At 42.4% G+C, this 26063-nt stretch overlaps 1 protein-coding gene across 1 annotated transcript in view; it reads left to right on the forward strand.

The window, feature by feature from the left end:
* TTC39C (tetratricopeptide repeat domain 39C) overlaps nt 1–26063 on the forward strand; it is a 154975-nt gene that overhangs the window by 117608 nt on the left and 11304 nt on the right. The window contains exons 5-8 of the mRNA XM_040354078.1: nt 8511–8865; nt 13297–13465; nt 19187–19280; nt 23235–23342. Coding sequence (XP_040210012.1) covers nt 8511–8865; nt 13297–13465; nt 19187–19280; nt 23235–23342 — 726 coding nt within the window. The remainder of the gene's footprint in view (nt 1–8510; nt 8866–13296; nt 13466–19186; nt 19281–23234; nt 23343–26063) is intronic.

Genomic DNA, 26063 nt, shown 5'->3' on the forward strand with positions numbered 1-26063 from the left:
AAGCCAAGACCCAAGAAAATCTATGGGATGGCTGTTGACCTGACCTGGCGCTAACAGCTATGGCTAAGGCTTTGGAAACCTGGACAGAGAACATATGTCTCCATACTCAAGCCTCGGTCACGGCTAGTGGGCCTTATACTTACGTCTTCCCCAAGGTTAGGCGTCTGTTTGATCGGAAGAGTTTCTAGTATGGAAGGTTCTGAACGCTCGGGAGAAGCTCACCCTTAAAGGCCTGGCTGGAACTTCTGGCACATCTGTGTGGACTTAAATCGTTGAAGTCGCAGGGAGCAGCGGTACATGTCCCAAGGGACGGAAATTCCCAGGGGGTATACCCCCCCCCCTCTCTCGTAGCACAAGAGAAAAGGTTTATGGCGACCAGTGACAGTCTTAGCTTACCTAAACAAGTATATGTAGTATGAAGGGTCAAATGTAGACTCCGTCTGGCTATTCTTAATCGACTTAAAATACTTACCTCCATGTTCTGGTGGCGAAGGAGTTTCTCAAATACCTCCGGTTGCAAGTTGGACGATAACATCTACATTTCATCTTCCTTCCTTTTGGGCTGTCAACCCCACCCAAATCTTCTCTAGAATTCCTCTGGCCATAGTGACTCTCATCAGAACGTACGTCCTTTCACTACTTCAACCTCCTGTTGCTGTCCCAAGACAAAGGGTAGCTGCTGGTTCACAGGGAGAAGGTAGTCTCCACCTTGGCCAGCTGTGGATGGCTCCTAGATCAGTGAAAGAGCCACTTAGAACTAGTCCAGCACCCGCTGTACTTTGGAGCCCAGCTTTGTTTTTTCTATAGTGGAAGGCACCATCCCACTCCCAGTGGGGAACATCTCGTTTTTTTCCAGAGGAGAATTTAATTTCTCTTCATGGCTGAAGACCTCATGGTATCAAAGATTATCGGCCCAATGGGCTCCACTATCCCTATGGTCAAGTGGTCCCTGCAGAAGTACGCCCTTCTTTCCAGCTAGGTTGTCGACAGCAACAGAAACCAAGGGGCAACAGTCAACCTATTTCACGTATCGAGGATGAGGGGCAACCTCTTCTGGTGGCTTCAGTTCTAAACCGGCGTAATTGCCCCATCTCATGGGTCATGGTCACGACTTATGCCAGCAGTTCCGGTTTGAGAGCCCTCTGCAGAATGTATCCTGCTCCAAGACAAATTGGCTATGCTTCTTCTCATCCCGGGCTAGATCATTCTGGAGCCTCAGGCAGCTTAGGGTGCCCTTCAGTCCTTCTCCCGTCTCCATAAGGGGGAGTCAGTTTCATTAAGAATGGTTGACACCACGGCGATCTCCTATATGAATAGTGTGAGGGAGCACTCGGGGGGAGGTCAAGCCCATTCTGTCTTGGGACCAGAAGAACCTGTCCAGCATTTCAGCGGCTTGCATCCCCGGAGCCCAGATTGTCCAAGCGGACTTCCTGACGCGTATTCGGTTAAACACCAACAAGTGGTCTATTCATGTGCAGACATTCAAGTGGATCCTGTTCCTGGGAAGTCAATTCCGAAGTGGATCTATTCTCTTCACTGGCAACTTCAAGCTTAAGAGGGATTTCACTCAGGGCCGTACAGTTAAGGCCTCCGGTATGGATGTCCTGACAAATCAATTGGGTTCCAAGAGGGCATAAGCCTTCTGACCACTCGCATTCATCCTCACGTTCCTAAAAAGACCTCATGCGGAAGCGATCTAAGTGATGGTAGTAGCTCCTTATTGGCCGCACAAGCTTTGATTTTATTTTCCCTCCTGAGCTAGCTCAGCTTTTGGGATCAGGTGCCTCATCCTCTCAGGCTGGATTATTTTTTCCTCGAGGGTCAGTTCTGCACCCCTGTCCGGTTTGGGTGCGCTTTAAGTCTGTTTTTTCATTCTCATGAGATCTAAGGAAATGGGCATGAATTAGGTATTTAGGGAGGCTGAGCCTCTGTCAAGAATGATTGCGGCTTGAATCGTTCAGTCCATCCAACAAGCTTGTAGAGTCGAGGGCTTGGCTCCTCCGGAGCCAGTGAAGGCACTTTCCAACAGGAGTATGGTGGTTTAATGGGCAGCAGTCCAGCACATTGCTCCAGATGTTATCTGTGAAACTGCCCTATGGCCTCCATTAAGACCTTATGTCACTTTTGTAGTGAGCCTGCTTCGCTATCTTCTGTGATTTTGTATTTGTAAATCCTGTTGGTTGACGGGTCAAATTGAATTTTTTTCTGTTCATCATACCCACCCGTGTGGTTTGGCTAGTTATTTCCCACACGTAGGCTGCCATGGAGTCAGTCAGGAAAAGGGAAAATTTATTATCAATACTTACCGTAATTTTCCTTTCCTGATGGACTCCATGGCAGACGGAGTTCCCACCCTAAAGGTTAATAAGGGGTCCAAGAGTCGGCTAGTTACGGAACACAGTACTGATAGGTGAGCTGACTTTTATGGGTATGGGGTCCTATAGCATTGGAGAGGAGGCGGGATTAACCCACACGTAGGCTGCCATGGAGTCCATCAGGAAAGGAAAATTACGGTAAGTATTGATAATAAATTTTCCCTTATATAAGTTGATCAAAGCTTGCCTAGAGACGGTGTTGCCATGATAAAATATATGGTGTGACGTTGGCGCTTTGACAACCAAATTATGTACCGCCTTAGAAAATTGAGAATTCCCACTTGTTTTTAATTTTTAATAATATAAGGGAAGCCATTTTTTTTTGGTACGGCTGCTCTTTCCGCATCTAAAAGGAGGTTAACAGTTCACCACTCATATACGCAAATACAATGGAGCTGCTGCAGTCGTAACGTCTTTTACAAAAGACAGCGCCTGAGGTTTAATGAATTAATTATAAGCAATGCACTTTAGAGCACTATGATGCCAGCATCAAGCTGTTTAGAAGCTATTTGCATTGCAGTTTAATATAAATATTCATCAGGAAATAAAGAAAAAAAAACGGCTGGGGTTTAAATCTACACAGCATATAACATAAACGGTCATTCTTCTGATTTGTCTGGCCCATGTACTATACAGTACTGCTTGTATGTGCACTGGATGTTATCTAGCCCTCTTTATTTGCTTGCTGAGACAAAGTATATTCCATCTGCTCTTGGGGGTAGACCTTTTGGAAGCAGATTTAGTAGGTAAACTGCTCCGCTTTGTATAAGTAATCGGTATATAGCATTGAAAATTTGCAAATAACCGAGAAGTGGACTGAATATGTACAACATAGGTGCAGGTCTTTGTCTGCACTGATGTTGTTACATTAAGCCCATTTCAATATGTGATGCCCTGTACACACGATCGGTTCATCCGATGAAAACGGTCTGATGGATTGTTTCATCAGATATCCGATGAAGCTGACTTTCATCAGTCTTGCCTACACACCATCAGTAAAAAAAACGATCGTGTCAGAACGCGGTGATGTAAAACACGACGTGCTGAGAAAAATGAAGTTCAATGCTTCCGAGCATGCGTCGACTTGATTCTGAGCATGCGTTGATTTTTAACCGATGGATTTCCCCACAGACGATCGTTTTTTTCTATCGGTTTTTTAACCATCAGATAATTTTAAAACAGGTTCTACGTTTTTTTCACCGATGGGGAGAAAAACTGATGGGGCCCACACACGATCGATTTGTCTGATGAAAACAGTCCATCAGACCGTTTTCATCAGACGAACCGATCGTGTGTACGCGGCATTAGGATAATACTTCCCCTGTGATCAGTCAAACTTCAAGTGTTCTAGAAGTAAGGTAATTTATTTCAAATGTACCGGTACAGATGGATGAGACCTTCATGCTGATAAGAAAGCAGAAGTCACATACAGACACGAGGTGTGTGACTTTTTTATAGAGTCAACAGGAAGAATGCTATTGGCAAGTATAAGTTCACTGGTGGCTCATGACGCAAAACAGCTTTATTGCCAATCACACTGGGCTAGATTCAGATAGGTTAGCGGATCTAAAGATCCGCTAACCTATCTGATTTACGATACGCCGCCACAAGTTTTTGAGGCAAGTGCTTTATTCAGAAAGCACTTGCCTCTAAAGTTGCGGCGGCGTATCGTAATTCCCCCGGGGGAATTCAAATTCCGTGGCTAGGTGGCGTAGAAAATTTAAATCAGCCGCGTCCCCGCGCCGATCGAACAGTGCATGCGCCGTCCTCAAATTTTCCCAGCGTGCATTGCTCCAAATGGCGTCGCAAGGACGTCATTGGTTTCGACGTTAACGTAAATTACATCCGGCCGTATTCGCGAACAACTTACGCAAACGATGTAAAAAAATCAAAACTCGGCGCGGGAACGACGGCCATACTTAACATAGGATACGCCGCACTTACCCCTCCTATAGCAGGGGTAACTTTCCGCCGGAAAAAGCCGAACGCAAACAACGTAAAAAAAAAGCGCCGGGCGGTCGTTCGTTTCTGAATCGGCGTAACTCCTCATTTGCATATTTGACGCGTAAACAAATGGAAGCGCCACCTAGCGGCCAGCATCAGATTGCAGCCTAAGATCCCACGGTGTAAGTCACTTACACCTGTCGGATCTTAGGCATATCTATGCGTAACCTGATTCTATGAATCAGGCGCATAGATACGACGGCCCGACTCAGAGATACGACGGTGTATCAGGAGATACGCCATCGTATCTTCTTTCTGAATCCGGCCCAGTGTCTTTTTACAATTCGTAGCAAAGCTTGATTTTTAGGAAGTAATTTGAAACAATAGAAAAATACAAGTTAGAAGCAACGTGACTTTAGAAGCCATTTCAGAAATCGGAATCCATTTTACATTCCTATAAATAGTCACACAATAGACATAAAAAAACTTTTCCAACACAATACTAATACAATTTTGGATTAAAAAAAGTAAAAACCTAACTAGGAAGGGACAGCTTTGTTTCAGTTCTTTCAGAAGAAGGGTCTAGAAGTAAAAAAGTGGTTGCAGAGGTCTAGTCCATGAGAAAGTAAAATATCAGCTATGGTAGAGTCGCACTCTGCCTTTATAGGAACTCTAATTGCACGACTTCCAGGGTGGTACTCTCCTCTTTGCCCTTACCTTCCATGAAGTCTCACTTCTCCTGCAGGAGTGTCAATCCTTAAGCTGCATTCTTCAAAAATATTAAAATATGTTAAAAAAATCTTACAAAAACAGTGTCTTGTACACACGATCAGGTTTCTCGGCGGTCAAAAGACCGCCGGCAAACCCGACGGGATAAACCGAGAACAGTTTTCCCCCGTGTACACACTGTCGGTTTTCCTGACATCATGAGAGCTTTGGTCAGGAAAACAAGCCGTGTGTATGCTCCAGAGCAGTGTTTCCCCATAGGAAAACTGCGGGAAAAACAAGTTCTAATTTTTTGGCCGGTTTTCTCAACCAAAAGAAAACATGACAGCTTTCCCGTCGGGAAAAACAGTCGTGTGTACAAGGCATAAGACTCTTCATAATTGGCAGCAGGTAAGGTGGATCTCTGGTGCAGACATCTAATTGCTAAAATATCTAAGGAATCGGAGAACCTGCAGTTTTCCTTTTGCTGAAATACACGTGGACTGACATTCTATTAAAACTTCAGCCAAGGCTTTAGGGCTCATTCATACAGAAGTCTAAAATGCCGTGTTTAGATATGTATAGTTTTTCACGCATCTATTATAGCAGGGGTCTTCAAATTATGGCCCTCTAGTTGTTCAGGAACTACAATTCCCATCATGCCTAGTCATGTCTGTGAATGTCAGTTTTACAATGCCTCATGTGATGTGTAGCTCCGCAACAGCTGGGGGGCCGTAGTGTGAAAATCCCTCTATTACAGCATTATAGGACAATTAAACCAAAGAAAACCTCTGCGCTGCTATACACATTAAAAAACTTAATAATAGCAGCTGCCCATACAACACTTCTCACTTGTGTTTAAATATGTCAACTACGACTTGGGACTGCAAAGTCGCATGACAAGTCGTACAACTTGATTTCCAATAATACCGTTCATATCTGTGCGACTGTCCCTACACTACTTATGTGCGACTTTGATGTGACTTGAGGTCCATAGAAAAATACATTGCCTCAAGTCACGTCATTTAAATCACACTCCTTATTTGTGTCTTCCGTAATCCTCCGTATTCATATGTGATAATCTCGTGCACTTCACTCCTCTTGTGAATACCACGAAAAGCAGTGTGCGCACACCTTATATAAATTATGACCCCCAAATGATGTAAGGTCTTGATTTACTTTTATCCCCTTTAAATGGACTCCTCTTTCTTCCAACACCTCTTTCTCCTCTGCTCCTTCAAATGGTAAAATGCAGCTCCTTTAAGCACAATAAAAATAAAAAAAACAAGCTGCACTGATAGGGTTAAATACATATATACATGACAAATATGTAGCTGTGCCAAACAGGTGAATACCAAAAGTGAACGTATATAAAACATAAAAATAAATAATCGGACACTCTCGATAATTTAAACGAAGAATGTAAAAATCAAAATGAACATGATAAACCAATAAAAAGTCCGTAAGAGTGAAATATCATAGGTGAATACATCCCATGTAGTCCAAAGAAATAATTGAAACTTCAATCTCCAAGTGATGAGGAAAATAACAGTAACCCCGAATGTGATGATAGGGAAACCCCTCCACCTTAATGATATGCTGCCTCTTACCAGCTGGTATTGATCTCTTGTCACAGGAGATTAAAAAAAAGCATGTAAGCTGGTTAGATGTCCAATGTGAATGGCATCAATAGGATACAGCGATTAGATTGTCCAACTATCCAGCAAATGTCACTTCCCCATGTGTGTCCATCGAATGCGTTCTCAATTATAGATCCATTTTATTTCCTTAAAGATGAACTTCATTAATTGTAAACTACGCAGCACAGCAACGATCAACTGTTGACATAGACAATCCTGGAAAGTTGGAGATCTACCTTTTGTTGGGAATAAATAGCTACTCCTTTCACCAGACTGATTGTAGACTGATCCCCCCATTAAGCACAATGTTCCAGTTGTCCAGAAAGCGGCATCTTGATCTCCTCCACTCCATTAAAACTGAAAGAGAAGTCAAAAGCACCATTGTGTTTCACTGTTTTCAAGGGAAGTTCCACCCATTTAAAGTCAGCAGCTCCAAAATTTGTAGCTGCTGACTTTTAATAATCGGACACCCACTTGTCCCATGGTCCAGCAATGCGGGCAAACGAAGCATCGCTCCTCTCCCCCTCCTCTCTTCGGCGCTGGCATCACTACTGTGGGCACCAGGCTGTGGCTTTGAGCCGTGATTGGCGGGGGGGGGGGGGGAGAGAGGTGATCTACCTTCTGGCGCCGCAGAGCCCCAGGAGTAAGTGGGAGCTGGATACCTCTAAAAAGAGGGTATCCGCCCCCCCCGACAAATGATATGGCAAATGTGGCACGTCAGGGGGTCACCGTCACTTAAAGCGGAAGTAGCATTTTTGGGGGGAACTCCGCTTTAAGATGTGATTTTTACACAGGATCTTCTGCTAGCTCTGCCAGCAAGAAACCCTGTTCCGTGCAGAAAATACACATATGGGAATGAGCCCTTATTGTTAAATGTGTCCTTATTTGGGAAATGTCATGTTTATTTAAAGGGTGTCATAAATGGAAGTCAAGGAAAATCTCTCCACCTGTCAGCAGCAATAAAAACCCTTTTTTGCCGCAGAGAGTTTCTGTTAAGGTTGTATTGCTGTCTGGGCCCCCTCACAAGTGAACTTACTTTCTCCTTCTGTCCAGAAACAGGAAGAGAATAGATATCTCATTTGTGGGGACACAGATAACATTTTAAAGCCGACTGTTCTGATCCTACTCTATCCAAAAAATAAATAAAAAATAGTTGTAGTTCAACTTTATATTTAACGTTGGAACGCATTTTAACTGTCATTGTATAAAAGCAATGGTATTGACCAATTTGAAAAATGGCATAAAGAAAAACTGTGGAGTTGCACATGGTAGCCAGTAAGGCAAATGCTCTCTATGCTAGAAATCTGCACTCTAAGGCCGCGTACACACGTCGTTCCAAACCGATGAGAATGGTCCGATGGGCCATTTCCATCGCTGAAGTGGCCTGATGGTCTGATGTGCGTACACACCATCATTCCAAAAACCGATAGGGTCAGAACGCGGTGACGTCAAACACATGACGTGCTGAATAAAACGAAGTTCAAGGCTTCCAAGCATGCGTCGACTTGATTCTGAGCATGCGCGGGTTTTGAACCAATGCTTTCTGTACTAATCATCGGTTTGGACCGATCGGGCAGCAGTCCATCGGGTCGATTTTAAAAAATGTTTTAAAATTTTGGACCGAAGGACAATAGACCGATGGGCTATACACACGGTCGGTTTGGACCGATGAAACTGAACCTCGGTCCATTCTCATCGGTTTTGTCCGACCGTGTGTACGCGGCCTAATTCGCTGTATAAGCAACTTCTCCAGTTTTCACTTCTTCCGATTGTTGTTGTCTATAGGAATAATTAGCCATTATGTCTATGCTGATGTTCTTTCCATTGTTCTTTTGCTTCATTGCAGCGTACATTAAAGGTGGTTGGATCCTGCGCAAAGCATGGAAAATTTACAACAAATGCTATATGGACATTAACTCCCTTCAGGAAATGTGTCAGAAGAAGCTGTCTCAGGAATCCTCGCCCTCTGACGCCGCTAATGATAATCACATTGCTACTGAGGGGGTCACGGAGGAGTCTCTGAACAGACTGAAAGGTGCTGTGAGCTTTGGCTATGGACTTTTTCACCTTTGCATATCCATGGTGCCCCCAAACCTGCTCAAAATCATCAACTTGCTGGGTTTTCCAGGAGATCGTCTGCAGGGGCTGTCTTCACTGATTTATGCAAGTGAAAGTAAGGACATGAAGGCCCCTTTAGCTACGTGAGTAGCTATATTGCACTGCTTCGGTAGTTGGTATAGTGTTTACAGTAAGTAACCAGTATGTGGAAAGGGAAGCACGGAACGTAAACAGATAAAATAGCCCTAGTGTTTCTTACTGCTTGGATTCATGAAGTGAGGACAAACGCAAGGTCCACATGGCGGCAGCAAGTGGCCTTCTTCTGTTTACTTTGTTCCCCAACCTGGCTTCTGGTACACTACCAATGATGTGATCAGGGGTTACTTCCTCCTGGTAGTCCCAGCAAGCAGTGGGTGAAATATACAAAGTTCTACTTCACTTTTTGGACTTGTCATGCAGTATCTGTAAACATTAAATTACTTCTTGTTTTATGGTTTGTGTAGACTGTTGTGTTTGTCTTTTGGTCAACTGCAGCCAACTGATATATTTTCACCATATATTTTATTATACGATAAGGGGACGTTCCATAAAAAAAGAAAGCCTTCTAGATAATTTAGGCGATTCTCTTAATGCAAAGCCATTTGTGTTGAGAAATTGTTCAGAACTGAGACAAGTGATCATTATGAAGCAGCTTTTTCCTTCCTAGCTATATTGTCCGACTGCTACGGAGGGAGGGGAGGCACAAAGTCCGACCTTCTCGCTAGGCCATCTTCTTCCCCTAGATCTGATGTTCATTAAAGTGGAACTTTACCCATAAAAACTTGACAAAAAATGTTTTTTAGCAAGGATCATAAGGCCAAATCCTCAGCCAGGCGGCGTAACTTAACTTTTTCCATTTAAGTTACACCGCCGCAAATTTCCCAAGTTAGTGCCCGATCCACAAAGCACTTACCTGGGAATTTGCAGCAGTGTAACTTAAATTCCGCCGGCGCAAGGCGTTCCTCTTCTCCAGGGGGCGATTACCATTTAAATGAGGCGCGCTCCCGCGCCGGCCGTACTGCGCATGCTCGTGACGTCATTTTCCCGACGTGCATAGCGCGAAATTACGTTACGTCGGGCTTTGTGGATTGCGACGAGACAATAAAGTTGCGTCGGGTAAAAAAAAAGATACGGCGCCAAAAAAAAAAAATTGAAATTTAAAAAAAATCGCGTCGCGAGCAAGAAAGGTCTGTTTTTACAAGGTGTAAACAGTTTACACCTTGTAAAAGCAGCCCTAATTTTGCGTTTGCAAAATATAACTTACGGAGAAAAAACAAAGCTGAAAAGCTTCGTGGATCTCCGTAAGTCCTAATTTGCATACCCGAGGCGGCATTTCGACGCAAAATGCCCCCAGCGGCGGATGCGGTACTGCATCCTAAGATCCGACAGTGTAATTCAATTACACATGTCGGATCTTCGTCCTAACTATGGGAAACTGATTCTGTGGATCAGTTCCATAGTTAGGACCAGGGATACGACGGAGTAACAGCAATTACTCCGTCGTATCTCTTTTGAGGATTTGGCCCATACATTCCACATTAATAATTATGCTACCAAAATTAGTGTGTGCTGTAAATTTCCTCCGGCATTGCTCCAGTTTCTACTTGCTAGAGGCTGCCATTTTGCTGAAGCCCAGAGCCCCTGAGCAGAAGTAACATTCCTGGAATGCTGGGATTGCTAAATGTCACATTTGCTTGTGTCCTCAACCAAACTGTCAAACCATTAAATGGCTGGTGTTATAACTGATCACATGTGCAGCACCATGGCATGCAGATCAAACAGAAGCAGCTTCCTTGACTGTAAAGGACAAACTCGACAGTGCCTAAAAATAGAGAGCAACTGAGCATGTGCAGAGCAGGATGTGACAGTGAGGTTGATTTTCTAAAGGCAAATATGCAGTTGCCCTCTGCAAGTGCAGTTGGTCCAGTGCTTAGTAAATAAGGTAAGGATTCACTTTGCAAAGAATACCCAATCCCATGCAAGGAAAATAAAAAAAACAAATTTTTGCTTGCACATGATTGGATGATGGAAGCCTTTTCTCTTTAGTAAATCAACCCCAGTGTATTACTGTATTTTAAACAGTATAGACACTTACGGTATTTTTTATGTTTTACATAGCTAAACCTGAAGAGGAAAGAGGAAATTGGATATATTTGTGTTTGGGCTGCCAACATCCTAAACATACAAAAGTTTTATATTTTTTCTTCGTTTCCCTGTTTGCTTTTTACTATGTATATCATTTTTGCTTTTTACTATGTATATCATTTTTGTTTAATCGATCACTGTTTTTTGTTCTTGTAAACATTCCCAAGAAACGCCTTGCAGGCTACACCAGCCAAAAAAGTATCAATATCGAAAGCAAAAAAAGCAATTGTAAGAGCGTATTAACACATACTATACTTCCTAAACGTAAACATCAGCAGACAGGATGAATGTTGCATAGAAATAAGATGGGGGATTCGGGCATCTCATCACCCCACCATAGAGTACATTACCTTTCAACACACCAATGCAGATAACCACACCATGGTAGCAATGCTCAATCAGAGACATGCCTGTCAAGTGTGTCTGCTTATCTAGGGAGTATTCCTCAGGGAGAGCCAATAAGCCATGGGGAGGAGGTGCTGGAACCCTGACATCAAAGACGCCACCAATCAGGGCGGCTCAGGACAGGAACAAGATGGCTCTCTGACGCAAGGGCGCACAGCGCAGTCCTGCCCATTGAGCAGGAAAACGTCACACCTCAGGCCTCATACACACGGCTGAGTTTCTCGGCAAAAACCAGCAAGAAGTTTGCTGGGTTTTTTTTTTGCAGAGGAAACCGGTCGTGTGTACACTTTTCAACGAGGATCTCGTCGGGCCAAAAATAAAGCATGTCTTCTTTTTCCCCGACGGGAATGGGAAAATTTGGCTCGCCGAGATCCTCGGCGGCTTCACGATGTGTTTTGCCCGTCGAGTTTCTCGGCCGTGTGTACAAGGCCTCAGAGCATCACCAGCGCAAAGAATTCCCCAGCAGCATCATATGATGCTGCGGGGGTGTGTAGGAGCTCCTCCCTGCAAAAAGGCTGTGTGGATAACAGGAAGTGTAAACCCCCCAGTGCCATCCACCGGCCACAAGCGGGTGGACCCTACCCGCCCAGTATTGTAAGCAGAAGACTCCACAGGGGACACGCACCTCGCTATCTCGCGGATACGCGGGCCACGACAGTCATAGTGGGCAATTAATGATTCAAAAACCACATAAGAAAAACATACAAGAACAAAAAACAGTGATCGATTTAAACAAAAATGATATACATAGGAAAAAGCAAACCGGGAAAAAATATAAAATATAATGGGAAAGAAAATGGCCAAGGATATAGAATAATTATTAAAGAATTCTGTATATGGTATTATATTTGGCATGGGGGTCCCAGGATGTCATGCCCGTTGTTGGCTATGTCTATAGATAAACAAGTTTTTATGTTCTGTATTAATAAAAGTGGCATTATATTGCCTTTTACTATAAAATTATCTTTATGACCATTTCTGACTAAAAAGTCCAAGGAGGCTGCTCCGATCCTGCACTACGGTGTAGGTGTACAAACCTTTTGTACATACCGTAGCTAAACCCGCAAAAGGGGCCAGTCTGAAGTGATCTAGCAGGACTTCATTTTCTGACTAAAACTTCCTTTTATAACATCACCTGTTTGTGTATTAGAAATTGCAGTTTATCTCCTCAATGTAATGGTATGCTAAGTGCCAGCATGTCTTTATAGATGGAATCTGCGAAGATGTGTAAATAAAAGTGGCATAAGTGGCTTCACAACGACCTGGGTTTTTTCTGTTTTTATGGAAATCCCCTTAGGAATGCTAAGGCCATGGGTAAAAATAAATTATTGTGCAGTGTGCTTTTTCAGATATCTTAATGCATGCATTTTATATTCAGTAACATATAGGTTTTACAAAGCCTATGTTGACATTTGTAAAGAAATGAAAGCACTTTTACTTTAACAAATGTTTATTGCTGTATTTATAATTGATCTTAAATGCAGTCAGGTCTAAACAGGGCAGATCTCTTTGTTCTCGTTTCAAGCTGTTTTCTATCATCCGTACTTTGATTTTGAATATTTCTATTTAACTTTGCTTGGATGAAGAGAACATTAACCATCTTCTGTATGCTGCCGGCTGGGTTTAAGGACTTTTTAACATCTATACCTATTATTGAGGGAAACTCCGGGAGTGAGAGAGAATTAGTATGGCAAAAAAAATGTATCAGATATTGAAATGAAATATTTTTCGTATTTTCATGTCTTTAAAGGGCTAAAATTATAGACATTAGTAGGCTTGAATAAATTGAATAATTAATTATTTTTCATAAACAGTACACTCCTGTGAGTCCAGTTTTGAGTATTACAGTTTAGGTCGTTTAGCTTTTATAGTTGTGATTTGTTCCCATATTAACATCTGTTCTTACATCTTCATTTATATGTTCCTTTGCCTTGTCTACAACTTGCATAACTACAACATGTAGCAATGTTCTCCTCTTACTGCAGACTAGCCTTGCTGTGGTACCACACTGTGGTTCGTCCATTCTTTGCACTGGATGGAAGTGACAATCAAGCAGGACTAAAAGACGCAAAGGAGATTCTACACAAGAAGGAATCTGCGTACCCCAACTCCTCATTGTTCATGTTCTTCAAGGGAAGAATACAGAGACTAGAGGTACTCTTGCATAAATTATACATGTATATGGCTGTTCTTAACAACCAGATTCCACGTATTCTAGGATTTCTAGGATGTATATGGCTGTTCTTAACAACCAGATTCCACGTATTCTAGGATTTCACCCATTGTAGGTTGAAAAATACCAAAATAGGGATGGAAATGCATGAACTCACTATGCCATGATTTAATTTAAAGTCCCTGGGGATGGAAATCCGTGACCTCACCAGGCCATGGCTTTCTTAACCCTCCTGGCGGTGTTCCCGAGTCTGACTCGGGGTTAGATTTCTGTGCTGCGATCGGTAACTCCGATCGCAGCAGTCAGACTCGGGCTTGCCTCGCAGCATCCACAGACAGTGTTTACTTGCCTTGTCCCTGGATCCAGCGATGCCACCGCGCTGTGTGAGTGAGCGGGTGCTCGCTTGATTCACACAGCGTCCTCCTGTGCCGCCGATCTCCGTTCCCTGCGACGTTACGACGCACGGGAGCGGAGAACGGCGTCAAATTCAAAAACGTAAACAAACACAATACACACAGTATACTGTAATCTTATAGATTACAGTACTGTATGTAAAAAATACACACCCCCCTTGTCCCTAGTGGTCTGCCCAGTGCCCTACATGTACTTTTATATAATAAAAACTGTTCTTTCTCCCTGCAAACTGTAGATTTTCCATAGCAACCAAAAGTGTCCCTTTATGTCAAAAATGGTTTTAGAGCAGCTAGAAAACAGCGATAATAAATTATAATCACTTGCAGAATTGTGCGATAGCGATTTGTGGGGAAATTCGTCATAAAAAAATAAAAGTAATGACTGCGACAATTCTGCAACTGAGCAAATTTCAGTGATTTTGAGTTGATTACATTATTGAATAATTTTTATTATAATTATATTATTTGTTATAATTATATTATAATTTATAATTTTGTTTTTAAAAAAAATGTCATACCCGGGATGCCTACAAGACTCTTGTTTGGTCAGATTTAAGTGAGTTATTCCTAAAAATTACAGGCCTACAGTATAAAACGCCAAATTTCCTTGCAAATAATGGTACCGCTTTCAGCACCTTTATTCTGAAAGAATCATACCGCCAGGGAGGTTAAAGTCCCTGACAAAAAAAACCTCCGCTTTATTAAACATTGTAGGTTGGAGAATAAAAAGTAATTGGTTATCATTAGAAGGTCCTTGTTTTTTCTTTGCCTAATTTCTTTCTTTTTTTTTTAAACGCTACCATAGAGCTCATTATCATCTTGAGAAGACAATCGCTACTCTTTTGCTTTACAGATGAATATCTGTAGCTTCCACTTCTTCTGAGATCTACAAACCCTTTTATAGCAGAAACTCTAGCTCCTAAGTTTGCCGCACATGACTGCCATGAAAGACTTTATGCAGCATACTTTTTCTGAAAAAGAGATGTGGATTCTGGAAACAGGGGTAGTTCTTACAAGCAGTACCGGTGTTCTGTCAAAATGGCCAATTCATTGAGATCACTAATCACGTCACTTCCGCATACTGTAAAGCATCAGTAATTAGAGATTTAGACGAGTTGCTGTTTTGACACAACACCGGCAAGTGTATACACTCCGGCACACGATATTATGAGCCCAATACTAACCAACAACAAGGCGGCGGGAAACTGTTTCCTACTTAGCCGCTGTTCTGTCAAAACCGCAAACTCTTCCTGTACTGGAGTGTATATGCTTGCCGGTGTTGTGTCAAAACGGCAACTTGTCTAAATCTCCAATTACTGATGCTTTACAGTAACCAGAAGTGACGTGATTGGAGATCTTGATGAATTGGCTATTTTGACAGAACACCGGGACAGGTTCGTCTAGCGCCCATGGCAAAGAAGCAGCACTGCATCCCCTTCCCCACTGTTAAAGCATGCTGTAGAATGGATTTACTGTCCTGTGTCCATTCTCTGCCCCTTGTACCACAGTTCTCGGGGTAGCTGCCCACCCCTTGTCCTGCCCCTGCTTACAAGTTAGCAAAAGACCGTCAGGTGTATGAAATGTTTCTCAGCTCAGCAATCCATAAGTGTTTTTTTTTTCCAGCCAGTGATTTCTAAAGAGGATTTATATCACTATTCCAGTATTCCAGCATTTCAGCCTATTAGTATGTTACAGTATATGAATGAAATGATCACTGTTATATAGGGTATATGTAAACCCAATCATTAAAACACACATGCAATTTCAAACATAAATTTAATTTTTCTAATCTGTTTTTCTAAATGACGTAATACCTGTTGATCCTGCAGTGAATGTCCTTCTTCAGGCTCTCACTGTTATAGGGTGACAACACTGTCTCTTTCCCCCAGTTGTGCTCCTGCTTTGTCACCTGATTAAAATGACTTTGTTTCAACATACAATATGTAGAAATATCACAATCTGGAGGCCTGCCCTGAGAAATACCATGCAACTGGAGTACATGCATGTAGACATGAAGTACCTGTAAGAGACCTCCGCAGATCAGTAGTGCTGACATGTATTGAAGAACATAAGGGACATACAATTACAAATACTATTGTGAGAAATTATAAGGCCCCCACTGCTGTCAAACTCCATAATCAGTAGCTAGAAATATTCAGTAAAATGTAATAAGATAAGTAGATTTGCCCACTGCCTGCAACTGGGCCTGGGTGATGTTATGACATCATGAAATCTGTTATGACATCACAAGGATTAAAAGCATTCATTCGTACAGCAAAAAGGCAGTTAACATTTTTCTTTCAATTTCCTGTTAAGAGTTAAAAGGGAAGAAGCTTTGGTTAGTTATTGTATGATGCCCAAAGATGAAATTTAACTCTTCCATTGTTCTAAAGTGTTTTTTGTTTTTCCCTGTGCCTTTTTTTGGAGAATTTGTTTTTTTACTTCCTGTTTTGACAGGAAATGAGGGGAAGTCTCACCAATATGACATAGACGGTAATAAAAACCTGACAAAAGCAGTATCCCCTCCTACTGTTTTAAAACAAATCAAAAGTTTTACCTGGTCTTGGCTTTAAGAAAGAAGTAGGACAGGAAGGAAGTGGGGCGAGGAGTGCTTAAAGCGAAAGTTCCACTTTTGGGTGGAACTCCCCTTTAACCTTTTTAGCATATTAAGCTACAGTAATGCCGCGTACACACGATCAGAATTTCCGATGGTATAAAATCCGATGGAATTTTCTGTCGGAATTCCGATGAAGCTGACTTTCATCAGTCTTGCATACACACTGTCAGACTAAATTCCGACTGTCCAAAATGCGGTGATGTAAAACACTACGACGAACCAAGAAAAATGTTCAATGCTTCCGAGCATGCGTCGACTTGATTCTGAGCATGCGTGGGTTTTTTTTCCATCGGCGTTGCACACAGACGATAGGAATTTTCTATTGTTTTGTTACAACATGTTCTATTTCTAAACACCAACGTAAAATAGTCAGATGGGGCCCACGCACGATCGGAATTTCCAATGAAAAAAGTCCATCTGACTTTTTTCATCGGAAATTCAGATCGTGTGTACATGGCATAACTCTTCTATTAGATTGGCCTACATGAGCCAGTCTTTGCTCACCACGTACATCAGTGAACCTTGGCTGCCCATGACCCTGTCACCAGTTTGCTGTTTTTTCTTCCTTGAACCATCTTTGTTAGGTCCCGACCACTACGTTCAAGTCGCTCAAATCCTTTTGCTTGCCCTTTTTTTTCTGCTTTCAGCACAATAAAACTTTAGGGACAACATGTTCATTTGCTGCCTAATATATCCCACCCACTTTCTGGTGGCATTGTCATGGGATAATCCATGTTATTCACTTTTCCTGTCAGTGGTTATAACATTATGGTTGATCAGTGTATGGCTGGCCATACGCAGAGCAAATTTATTTTCTGTAGCCATGGGTTGATGTGGGAATCCCTCCTGACGGGCTATTATCTCCTCCCAGCGGGGGAAGCCATCCCCGCTGAATGAAGATATTGATTATCGCTAGTGGCTATAAAAGCCGCTAGCAAAATTCACAAGGGGATCCGGCAGGCTGGTTGTACCCAAGCTGATCGATTGATCAACTTGATACATTCAGTCTGCCCATTAACTATTCCTGCTTAACCGACCAAAATTCGAACCATGTATGGCCTGCCTTAGTCTCAGGCCTCGTACACGCGACTGAGTTTCTCGGCAAAAACCAGCAAGAAACTTGCTGGGAGATGTTTTTTTGCAGAGGAAACCGGTCGTGTGTACATTTTCGTTGAGGAAACTGTCAAGAAACTTGACGAGCCAAAAAGAGAGCAAGTTCTCTATTTCCTCGACGGGAATGGATAAACTTTCCTTGTCGAGTTCCTCGACAGCCCGGCAAGGAACTCGACGAGGAAAACTATGTGTTTCGCCCGTCGAGTTCCTCGGTTGTGTGTACGAGGCTTCATGTTCTGCAGACCTGCAAAGATCCCATTGTTGGGATCTTGTGTACAAATGTGTGCTAAATGTTCTTCTAACCCTGTCACTACTAAGGTCTTTATTAGATCAGCAAGATCTGCCTGTATCTTCAAAGTACATTGCTCTGTGTGTTGATAGCTTTCAGATGACGTTTAAAGCCAAGTAATCACAAATTTCTAGAGAACAGCACCCTGCTGTCTTGTGACTCAGATAGCTTTTACTTTGTCAAAATTGTATGAGTCAGATAAGAAGCACTTAGTTCCTTATGCCTGTGTTCGCAGGGAAAATTTGCACTTCACTTGAAATGATTAAATATAATCTTTTAAAGACACTTTGGTACAGTAGATGTGGGTGTTGTACAGAACATAATGAGGCACAGTTTGTGCCCCAGACTTCTTTTCATTTGCACGTACAATTCGCACGTGCAAAACACACAAGCAATAAAACCAATGGGATGGATCTTGGTTGTTGACAGTTTCTTGCAAGCTTGTTTTGATTAGCGATCGACCAATTATCAGTAAGGCCGATTATTGCAGGCCGATATCAGCATTTTCTGAGAAAATCTGTATCGGTCGCAAACTAGACCGACATTACCGATATTGCTTCAAGAAATGTTACTGGGGTAATGCATGCAACTGCAGGCATCACCCTGGTAACATTCTTTAGAGCGCACAGTCGGCTTTAGTGTAATAACAACCGATGCAGCTCAGCAGCTACTCGGCCCACCGGGAGGCCCGAGCAACCGTCCTGGCACGTCCGCCGACTGAAGACCCGAACGGTCTCGGATCTAGTAACCCGGAAGCGATGTCACAACATCACTTCCCGGATTACTGGCATCTTAAAGGCACCCGTCAAAAATGCCCGTCTTGACGTTTTGAATACTTTCAAGTGCAGAAGGAGGAATTTGGGGTCTTATAGACCCCCGATCCCTCCATAAAGAGTACATGTCACTGCCTATTACTGTCACAAGCAATGTTTACATTGCTTGTGACAGCAATAACAGTGATTAAAAAAAAAATGTAAAATTTTATTTTTTAAATGTACAGAATATCAGCAGACAATATCGGCTATCGGCCTGAGAGGTTGGTATCGTATCGGCACCGAAAAAACGATATCAGTCGATCACTAGTTTAGACTAGGTCCTTCGTATACCTACTGTATGTATTGTGATGTATGTGATTATTTCTGATGTGTTTAAGGGTTAAGTGGGTTTAAATGGGATTTCTCAGGACCTTATATACACATGTTCTATGCTGATACTGTTAAGATGTAAACATTATTCAATATCCATTTAACTTTTTTTTTTAATATTACAGTGTCAAATAAACAGTGCCTTGTCCTCCTTTCATACTGCCCTGGAGCTTGCAACAGATCAAAGAGAGATACAACACGTGTGTCTGTATGAAATTGGTAAGTGTTACACATTTCTTTGCCTCTAAACAGTTGATATAACATAAATATGTAAACATCCAAACTAGTCCATTAATATTTAATCCCATGTATGTCATGGTGTGTTGTCCTGCATTGGCCAAGACGTGTTCAACTCACCTGTTCTGCTTGAGTACCCCTCTTGCTTTGGGGGGGGCTCAAGCAGGCACGCTCCCGGGCGTCTATTCACACACCGAGCATGGCTCGGTCCCGCCCTTGATCTCTCCTCATTGGCTCACTGGCTGTGATTGACCAATGGCTCCTGCTGCTGTGTATGCCAATGGGGAGAGAGAGACCCGGGGAGAGCCCCTGCTCTAATGCACATAGCTGGATTGAGATGGAGCTTTGGTAAGTATAAGGGGGGGGGGGGGTTGCGGGGGATGCAGCACAAAGATTTTTCACATAGAATGCATTAAAGGATATGTTCACCTTTGGGAACATGTTACATGTTCCATCTGTTTTGTCGTGTAACATGTTCTCAATGCTGCATCCGCTGCCCGATGCCCACACTCTTTGTGACAGCGGACTTGCTGTTACTTTTTGAAATCAGCGCTGTGTATGAATGAACTACAAGCCCCAATATCCTTTGCGACTGTTGGCTTGAAGTTCCCAATGAACTACTATGGTGCTGTGGCGTTCATCGATTCTTCCTGTCAGGTCGTATCTGCTTGCCTGTACGGGATGTATGGGTACACAGCTACACTGACAGATCTGAAGGAGACCTGCATGGCATCAGCAATCTGCTAATCACTGTTGCAATGTTTTACAGGCTCCAAAAAATAAATGCACATTTTTTTACCTGCAAATAAATGTGCATTTACTATTATTTTCGAATAAGTGAACTTTTTTAAAGTAAAAAAAAAACCTTGAACCTTTAGAACCACTTTAACAAATGCATGAAACGTCGTCTGACGTTTTCTGTCTGGTGTCTGATCTGTTCTTCAATACTACAGGGCAGTTCAGATATGAATGAAATGTCATACAACATTTAATTCATAGCCTTAGGGGTTGATTTACTAAAACCGGTGAGTGCAAAATCTGGTGCAGCTCTGCATGATAGCCAATCGGCTTCAAACGTTGGCTTATTCAATTAAGCTTTAACAAAAAGAACTGGAAGCTGATTGGTTATTGTGCAGAACTGCACCAGATTTTGCACTCTCTGGCTTTAGTAAATCAACCTCCTTTGTCCAGTATGAAAGCTAGGACTATCGTATAAGTAAACTTTCATGTTCTCAGTAACCCTGCATTTTAACTAGAAGAGTAGTTATTTCCCCATGTGATTTCACACAAATTCCAGACCTTGCTTGCAACTTGAAATATAATGCATAACTTTAAAAGATTATAAAGTCCAGCAGTCATAGGGTAAATACCTAAAAACCTGATATTCAGTAGATATATTAGGTGTTGTCTTGAGGATATTGATATTGAGATATTGTGAACTGAGCTCAAAAAGTAGATGCTGTGTTATAGGGAACATTTAGAAATGTTAATTGTGCTTAAATTATACCCTGAAAAATCGAACTTTTATTGCATTCCTCCTAAAAATTGCAGTGCACTTCCTGGTATGTGAGGGTGCCAAGGCAGTCCTGTGCCTACTGCCTCATATCTGCAGTGTAAGATCTATAGGAATGCTTCTAGTGACTGTGATGCCGCTTACACACGATAATTTTTCGGCATGAAAAAAAAAAACGTTTTTAAAAAATGTAATTTAAAATGATCGTGTGTGGGCTTCACATCATTTTTCGGGTTCTGAAAAACAATTTTTTTTTCCGAACATGCTGCATTTTTTAACGACGTTTTAAACAATGTCGTTTTTCGCGTTGTAAAAAATGATCGTGTGTGGGCTAAAACGACGTTAAGCAAGTTACGAGACGGGAGCGCTCTTTCTGGTAAAACTACCTATTCGTAATAGAGTAAGCACATTCATCACGCTGTAACAGACAGAAAAGCACGAATCAGCTTTTACTAACAGGAAATCAGCTAAAGCAGCCCCAAGGGTGGCGTCATCCGCATGGAACTTCCCCTTTATAGTGCCGTTGTACGTGTTGTACGTCACCGCGCTTTGCTAGAGCATTTTTTTAAAAACGAGTGTGTGGGCAACATCGTTTTAATGATGAAGTTGGAAAAAAAATCTACATGCCGAAAAATAGTTTTTTTCATGCCGAAAAATGATTGTGTGTACGCGGCATTAGTCTCAGTTAATTTGGAGTGCGATTTGGTGATGTCACTATTGTGCTGCTCATTGTTCTCCTTCCCGGAGGCTCTAAAATGAGGAAGCAAAGACCTGCCTCTACCAAGATGGTCACCTCCACACAGAGACACAGTGCAGAACAAGATATGGGAAGTCATTGATGAGGGAAGGATCAGCTACAGCAGGGGTGTCCAAACTTTTTTCAAAGAGGGCCAGATTTGATGAAGTGAACATGCGTAAGTGCCGACCATTTTGCCTGACATTCTTTGAACCATTAAAATTTGGTCTAAGTTTGTTCGTTCGAGCACTAATACACTGCCCAACACAAATTCTCCTGCCTTTGTGGCTGTGTGTGGTGAAGAGATGAGCGTGGGCGTGTTATTTGGATATACCGTTATTACGTATAACACACACCTTCACTTTAGGAGGGAAGTTTCAGGAAAAAAAATGTAAATAAAAAACTGTGACGCAAAATAAGGGTCATTGCCCATCAATGCAGCCTAATCGGTGCCCATCTGCAGCCTCGCCATTGTCATGAATGCATCCTCTCCATTACCATTAATGCAGCCTGAACATAGCTCTTCTCTAGCTTCCACTCCTCTCTTCTACTGCGGCTCTGTGTGTGTGAGTGGAAGGGGAAAGCTGGCTGCTGATTGCTATGATTTCTCAAAGCAAGTGTAAGGTACCGTTTTCATTGGTTCTCTTACTTTTGCCTGTGATCTAAACTGTCCAGTGACAGCGAGGTTACAGGTACTGTACGCATACACACAGGAAAAAAGGATGTTTGGTAATGTTCACTTAATAGAGGAATTCCCTTAGCCACCATTTAATTACAATGGCTGCTTGTGTGATGGATAATGCACCTTGCATGTCTAGACCATGGTAATGTGTGGTCTATTTGTACACCATACAGAATTGTAAGGTAGTGTTTTTTTAACTGGAAAATGCTACCCACGCGCCTTGGATGCCCATACCCACAATCCTTGGCAAGTGCGCTGTACTGGATTATAAGGACGCGCGTTTATCTTCTGGTCAAACTTTCATGCATCTGGGATGTCCAGTCCTGCAACCCTTGGTATTCGATTGGTGCCTTGTACAGTATTGTAAGGAAGTACGTAAAAATGTCAAACCCTCCTATGCACCTTCAATGTCCAGACCCACCGACCTTGGCATTCCTTGGGTGTTTTAAGTCTATTTAGCTGACCAATCCTCCCATGCAGTGTCCATGGGTGGACTGGAACACAAGTAGAATGCATGAGATATTTTGATGGCTTCATCATCTGCCCTTTACTATCTTATTACTGTGATTTAGGGGCAAAGAGTTAGGCTGAGTAGAACCATAAAGAGGGGACTGGAAAATGAAATATGGAGTTTTTATACCTGGTATTACCTGGACTATTAGAATTATGCATACAAAGTTCTGCTAGTAAGCTTAAACCCCTATTTTTTTTAAAATTACCAAAATTGTATAGCTTCATGAAATAGACTCTTTTGCTGTAATAAATGGTTCACATTTTCACATCTGATCAGTTTCCATGTTGCCTGTTTGCCGCAGACAGGTTTGTTCCAGCAGTCAGGACAGTCTACCCTTCTGTAGAAGTAAGCAGTGTATTACTCTGCCCGCAGTGCAGTCTTTTCATCCATTTATGTGCAGTAGAGCTCTGCCCTCTGTACTGTTAATCATGCATGATGTTATTAAGCCACCTAGTGGCAGGAAATGATTATTTTCACTTTTTTGTTTTTAGGCTGGTGCAGCATGATAGAAATGAATTTTAAGGATGCCTTCCGATCTTTTGAAAGACTCAAAAATGAATCTAGGTGGTCCCAGTGTTACTACGCCTATCTCACGGCAGGTAGGTATTCCGCTAACATTTGCATTTTATTATTTTGTATATTTAAACGGACGACATGGGCAAGCGGTGGAGGAGCGTTGTACACACCGCTCCAAAGATGCTGCTAGCAGGACATTTTTTAACGTCCTTCCAGCGCACCGCTCCAGTGTGAAAGCCCTCGGGCTTTCACACTGGAGTGAATGGAGCCGCTCTTTCAGGGCGCCTTACAGACGCTATTTTTAGCGTTATAGACCCCTCAGTGTGAAAGGGGTCCTATAGAACTTATCCTTTAACTGATGAGGAGGACCACCAAGCTTTCGCTAAAGTTTGTTATGTCTAACGAAAAACTTGCTGCAATACTTTTGACAATTTTCACAAATTCCAGAAAATATGGTCCCCCCTGGATTACATCTTTCTTTCCTCCACATTTTGATAGATCCCAATTTATATTTGTGATATACTCCTAAAAATTCTTATACATACAGGTGGTTCTCAAAAAATTAGCATATTGTGATAAAGTTCATTATTTTCTGTAATGTACTGATAAACATTAGCCTTGCATATATTTTAGATTCATTACACACAACTGAAGTAGTTCAAGCCTTTTTATTGTTTTAATATTGATGATTTTGGCATAAAGCTCATGAAAACCCAAAATTCCTATCTCAAAAAATTAGCATATTTCATCCGACTAATAAAAGAAAAGTGTTTTTAGTAAAAAAAAAGTCAACCTTCAAATAATTCTGTTCAGTTATGCACTCAATACTTGGTCAGGAATCCTTTTGCAGAAATGACTGCTTCAATGCGGCGTTGCATGGAGGCAATCAGCCTGTGGCACTGCTGAGGTGTTATGGAGGCCCAGGATGCTTCGGTAGCGGCCTTAAGCTCATCCAGAGTGTTGGGTCTTGCGTCTCTCAACTTTCTCTTCCCAATATCCCACAGATTCTCTATGGGGTTCAGGTCAGGAGAGTTGGCAGGCCAATTGAGCACAGTAATACCATGGTCAGTAAACCATTTACCAGTGGTTTTGGCACTGTGAGCAGGTGCCAGGTCGTGCTGAAAAATGAAATCTTCATCTCCATAAAGCTTTTCAGCAGATGGAAGCATGAAGTGCTCCAAAATCTCCTGATAGCTAGCTGCATTCACCCTGCCCTTGATAAAACACAGTGGCCCAACACCAGCAGCTGACATGGCACCCCAGACCATCACTGACTGTGGGTACTTGACACTGGACTTCAGGCATTTTGGCATTTTGGCATTTCCCTCTCCCCAGTCTTCCTCCAGACTCTAGAACCACCTGTATATACATTGAATCTTCCCATCCTGGTATTTCTCTCCTACTTCCCCCTCCCCTTTGTTGATTTCTTATATTAATATTGTATATTATACAAATTATTATTTGAATGTTTTTTTTTGTTGTATACCCTTAAAAATAATATTTAAAAAAAAACCCTGCAATGCAAAGGCATAATGAGCTAGTATGACTAGCATACTAGCTCATTATCAATTACTTACCTTAGATCGAAGCCCCCGCAGCAGTCCTCGGACACGTCCTCTGCCATGACACCCAGAGTGACTTCCGGGTATCGCCGCTCCGGCGCTGTGACTGGCCGGAGCGGCGATGATGTCACTCCCGTGTCACTCCCGTGCCGATCCCCGCGCATGCGCACATTTCCCACAGGCTCCCATTCAAGAGCCACCGCACTCAGTGCGCCTGCGCCTTTGACTACAGCGCGCATGCACCGTAGACATTGGAGCCCGCTTTTCTGCAAATATCTCCTTAACCATGTAGGTTAAGGAGATATTGCAAGCACCTACAGGTAAGCCTTAATGTAGGCTTACCTGTAGGTGCAAGTATACCATGAGGGCATACAACCGCTTTAACAATTTTGCCTTTCTTATGACGTGTATATAATGTTGTAATTTTTCTTCTCTATTTTAAAACTAATAAAAAAACAAAAAAAAAAACAAAGAAAATTAACAATAGAAGCTGATTGGTTGCCATGCTCTCCAGTTTTAATACATTCCTCCCATTGTATGTTTTTCTCCATTCAGAGAGAAGGAGAAAGAGTACAGGAGCAGGAGTTGCTGACTGATCACTGTGATAACCTTTGCCAGTGTTCATGTGATTGGGAGCTGCTTGGATTCCCTGCTGGGAGCATGCAATGGAGCGCACTTCCAGCACAAACTCTGGTGTGCATTATTGCAATGCCTTGTAAGAAGGCCCACATCTGGGATGCTGCATATACGTGCAAGACCGACGTCAATGGGCTAAAGACACATTTTCATATCTTTGTAAAGAACACTGGAGGATATTTACTAAAACTGGAGCACTCAGAATCTGGTGCAGCTGAGCATGGTAGCCAATCGGCCTCTTACTTCAGCTTGTTTAATTAAGCGTTGGTAATAAAACCTGAAAGCAGAGCGGCACCAGATTTTGTAACTTCCAGTTTTAGTAAATCCTCCCACTGTATTAAAGACTTTCAATTCATTTGAATGTAGGCTATTAGTGGGCACTGCCTGGTTACTTACCAGTGGACTTTCATGACACGGCCATCAGGAAGCAAAACTGAGACCACTGTCTACCAACCGGGTATTAAAGCGGACTTCCGCCGGAAAAATAATAATTAATTCAGCAACTACAAAAAGTGTAGCTGCTGACTTTTAATTATCAGACACTCCCCTGTCCCACGGTCCAGCGATGCGGACGTACGAAGCCTCGCTCCTCTCACCCTCCTCTCA

Source organism: Rana temporaria, chromosome 5 (assembly GCF_905171775.1).
Source record: "Rana temporaria chromosome 5, aRanTem1.1, whole genome shotgun sequence".
NCBI classification, from domain to species: domain Eukaryota; kingdom Metazoa; phylum Chordata; class Amphibia; order Anura; family Ranidae; genus Rana; species Rana temporaria.